This window comes from Galeopterus variegatus, unplaced genomic scaffold, assembly GCF_000696425.1.
Source record: "Galeopterus variegatus unplaced genomic scaffold, G_variegatus-3.0.2 Scaffold28179, whole genome shotgun sequence".
Lineage (NCBI taxonomy): Eukaryota > Metazoa > Chordata > Mammalia > Dermoptera > Cynocephalidae > Galeopterus > Galeopterus variegatus.
In genome coordinates, this window is record NW_007754290.1 from 4,068 (window position 1) to 8,054 (window position 3,987).

The 3,987-nt window shown below is 51.2% G+C and overlaps 1 protein-coding gene across 3 annotated transcripts; it reads right to left on the bottom strand.

The window, feature by feature from the left end:
- Positions 1–1,275: 1,275 nt before the first annotated feature.
- LOC103583781 (sialidase-1-like) lies at positions 1,276–3,762 on the bottom strand. Of its 3 annotated transcripts, XM_008565009.1 has the most exons (5): positions 3,295–3,762; positions 2,989–3,018; positions 2,523–2,705; positions 2,115–2,337; positions 1,276–2,016 (listed from the first exon to the last, which is right to left on the bottom strand). In XM_008565009.1, exons 1-5 carry the CDS (start codon positions 3,607–3,609, stop codon positions 1,790–1,792), a joined length of 978 nt encoding a protein of 325 aa, XP_008563231.1. In that variant the 5' UTR covers positions 3,610–3,762; the 3' UTR covers positions 1,276–1,789. The 3 variants fall into 3 exon arrangements, with proteins under 3 accessions (XP_008563231.1, XP_008563232.1, XP_008563233.1); XM_008565010.1 differs by lacking the exon at positions 2,989–3,018; XM_008565011.1 differs by lacking the exon at positions 2,989–3,018 and having other exon boundaries at positions 3,180–3,472.
- Positions 3,763–3,987: the final 225 nt, after the last annotated feature.

The window sequence follows — 3,987 nt, forward strand, 5'->3', positions numbered from 1 at the left end:
GGTTCGGATCCCATATAGGGATGGCCGGTTGGCTCACTGGCTGAGCGTGGTGCTGACAACACCAAGCCAAGGGTTGAGATCCCCTTACCGGTCATCTTTAAAAAAAAAAAAAAAAAGGGTTTGAATCCCCAGACCAGCTAGTCGCAAAAAAAAATCATTTTCTCTACTTTTGTGTGTTTTGGAAGATGTCTGTGAATAAAAAATGTAAGTATTACATTACTGATCACAAATCCTGGATAAGTATAACAAAATCATACCATTCCTTGACATACAGTGGGATTATTCCACTTCTTCCAACATACAGAATAAATTATCCTAACATTTCTTAGAGAAGCAGTTGAAAGTAAACCAAATCTCTAACTGCAAATGAATGTGGCCCTCATGCCTCAGTCCTTAACATTAACATGTCATCTAGGCATCGTGTCTTCTTACCATGTGGAGAAGAGCTGTGGCTCTTGCATTCACCAGCAGGCCACTGATTCTTTTTTCTTGCCTTAGGATGAAGAGGCTGTTTTCTCACATAATTTGTCATAGGAATGCTCACTTCCCTGCCATGCTGGCCTAGGACAGGCTTCCCACCTGAATTTCACACACCTGCTCCCTATTTTATGGACAGTGTCTCACATCTTAGAAATAAGAAACAGGGCCGGCCTGGTGGCGCACTGCTATAGTGCGCTGCTTGGGAAGCGCGGCGGCGCTCCCGCCGAGGGCTCGGGTCCCACATACAGACCCGTTCCCCCCCCCCCGCGGGGCGGGGGGGGGGGGAAAACCGGGGGGTTGGGTTCCGTTGCGGGACCCGAAAAAAAAAAAAAAATTAGAAATAAGAAACAGGGCCGGCCTGGCGGCGCACTGCTATAGCGCGCTGCTTGGGAAGCGCGGCGGCGCTCCCGCCGAGGGCTCGGGTCCCACATACAGACCCGTTCCCCCCCCCCCGCGGGGCGGGGGGGGGGGGAAAACCGGGGGGTTGGGTTCCGTTGCGGGACCCGAAAAAAAAAAAAAAAAAAAAAAAAAAAAAAATTAGAAATAAGAAACAAAGCAGGTTTTAAAATATCTTATGGAGCTCCCCCTCCTACCCCTTGTTACACCTAAAAAGATCAACCTGTTTTCCTGTGATAAGAAGGCACGTCAAAGGGAAAGGAGAATGTGATTCACCAAAGTCAGATTTTCACAGGCAATAATCACACCAGCTCCATCACCAAAACTCACCCCCAGTCTCAAAAGTATACTTGAGGAAAACAGACATGATGATGCGCATTGACGGAACCACAGAGACTCTTCAAATGTGCATTCTCCTTCATTAAAAACTTTAAGTTACAAACATTTTGATTCATAAATAGCCAAGGGGAGTGGTACACCTAGTTCCTTACCCTGAAACCAAATATCCTGCCCTCCTGGGACTTTCACTAATGCTCTTCAAAGCCAGTACCTTCCCCCAACCCAAAGAGAAAGCTCAGCGTTCCCCACTTCCCTGAGTTCATATTTATTCAATTCTACAGGCCCACCTCGCCCTGCCCAAAAAAGGATGAATCACTGTCCTGGGAGGGCACAAAGGATAGGGCCCATGCCCGACGATGTTGAAAGGAACTGCTACCAGTTGGGTGCAGGACTTCCTGTGTGGGAGATGAAGCCAGGCTTTTAGTCCTGAGTAATTTCCCTGTCAAAGAGAAGTCCATTTTGCAAAAGGCTAGAGTCCAAAGGAAGGTGGAACTGTCTTTTAGGCGTCTCCAGCAGATCCTATACAGACTTGTGTAGGAGGTTCAGGCCTTTACCCCTGAAGCAGGGGTACAGCTCAGAGAGTCCCATAGATGCTGACTTTGGCCAGGCAGATGCTCTCTGTATAGTGGTTCCGGCCTTTCTCATACAGGATGTAGAGCTGAGGGGCCTGCTTCTTTCCATCCACATTGCCCTCCAAGGCTGCCAGGGATGAGTAGCCACTGGGCCCTGGCCATAGCTGGACCTTCTCTTTCTGCCATGAGGTACCATTGCTGAAGCTCCATCGCAGAGTCAGGTTCACTCCTGGGGAGAGCAGTACAGTCAGGGAAGGGAAGGTCTCTGTTCAGGCCTTGTCTAGACACAGGGGCTCCCCCTGCAGACCCCACTTGCCAGGCACTCACGGAATTCTGGATGAGCCGGGTTGGAGAAGAAGACAATGCCGGAGCTGGTGGTTACAGCTCCTGCAGCTACCACAGGGTCCACAAGCTCAGGATCAAAGGTCACATCCCGGGGCCTCAGTGTATCACAGGCGTCATAGCTGCGGAGGATGATCCGGCAGTGGCAGTGGTAGTTGTTCTGGTTCCGGGCATTGATGACAACTGAGCCATCTGGGAGCTCATAAGGCTGAGGGGAAAGAACAGGGCCTCAGGAGGACTCAGGGAGGGGGAAGAGCAAATGCCCCAATCCCCAGTGGGAGGAAGGCTGGGTAGCATAGAGCTGGGCTTTCAGACCCTGGGTCTGCAAGTGAAATGGTGCTCTGGGGGACAGGGCAGGTCAAGTGGGTGGGGAACATCTTGCGGACTCCTGACCTGGCATTCATCAGGGTTGAAGTCTTTCTCCTGCTTGGGCTGGCCATAGGGGATGCCACTGACCCCACTTCCATAGCGCCAGGAGGCGCCATGGTCATCACTGAGGAGACAGTAGACACCATCCTTCTCCAGTGTCCCATGACCACACACGATGAGTCGGCCTTTCCGTGGCTCCCACTGTTTCTGTGGGAAAGGGAGCTGGGTGTCACAGACACTGTCGGGGCTCAGAGGCAGGGATGGGGAACCCACCACCTCCCAAGTGTGAGGACACATCTGGTCTCCTTCAGTTCTGCCCTTCCTCACTGAGGATCCCAGAAGGATCTCACAAACATGCACTGCCTGAATTAAGAAGGTCTTTTTAAGAAAAAGTTGCTCAGGACATCCAGGGAGTGCAGCTGGCTATGTGTACAAGGGGGCCTAGTCAGAGGGGTGCATGGGAGCTTAAACCCACCCTGTGCTCACTCACCAAGCTGCGCACCCTGGCACAGGTTTTTGCCTGCCCAAAGGAAGGAGTGTTTTTTCTGCTTTGCATAAAGGCACCTCACGGACTATTGCAGTCCTGCTGACAACCCCCAAATGAAAAGCCAATGGCAAAGTTCCATGTTCCCCTGGTAGGGTGTTCCTACTGGGATGTCTCTTTCTTTCAAGGAATCCTACCTGAGACAGAAAATCTGACTTCACAGGATCTTCCCCTTGGGAAGGAGTCCATTTTGGGGCATCCCTCAGACTCTCCGCAAGGCAGCCCCCTCCACCCATCTCCCAGGAGAGAGACCTGAATGCCAGAGCCAGGTCCAGGGGCAAACATCTCAGTGCCGATATCCAGGGAGAGATTCCGGGGTGGACTCCAGGAAACACCATCATCCTTACTCCATATCAACATGGTGGAGGTCACCTGGCAGCTGACCTTGTGAGCACAGAGGGAGTAGAAAAGAAATACCACTCCTGTCTCAACATCGTTCACCACTGCCCCAAGGTTCAGCCCATCGCTGGATTCCCCGTCATCTACAATGAATGCTGTAGGGGACCATGTGCAGCCTGAAAACAAAAGGGAGAAGAAACCCAGAGTGAGCACTCTAGAGGCACCCATTCTACCACTTCCTGTTTAATTTCTCCTCCTGCTAGGTATGCAAGGCCTCACAATGGCTCCAGGGCTTTACAAGACCTTCCTCTTGTCACCTGTCTGATCTTATCTTTCTTCCTTGCTTACTCCATCCAGCCACTCAAGCTCCCTCCATTTCTCAAACACTTCCACTCTTCTTCTAGGCCTTTTCACAGCTTGTTACCACTATCTGGTACACTCTTCCTCCATGGCTCACTCTTCTTTCTTTTCTTAAAATTTGGCGGCTGGCCAGTAAGGGGATCCAAACCCTTGACCTTGGTGTTATCAGCACCAGGCTCTAACTAAGTGAGCTAACTGGCCAGCCCCCCATGATTCACTCTTTCACCTCCTTCCAGTCTTTAGAGC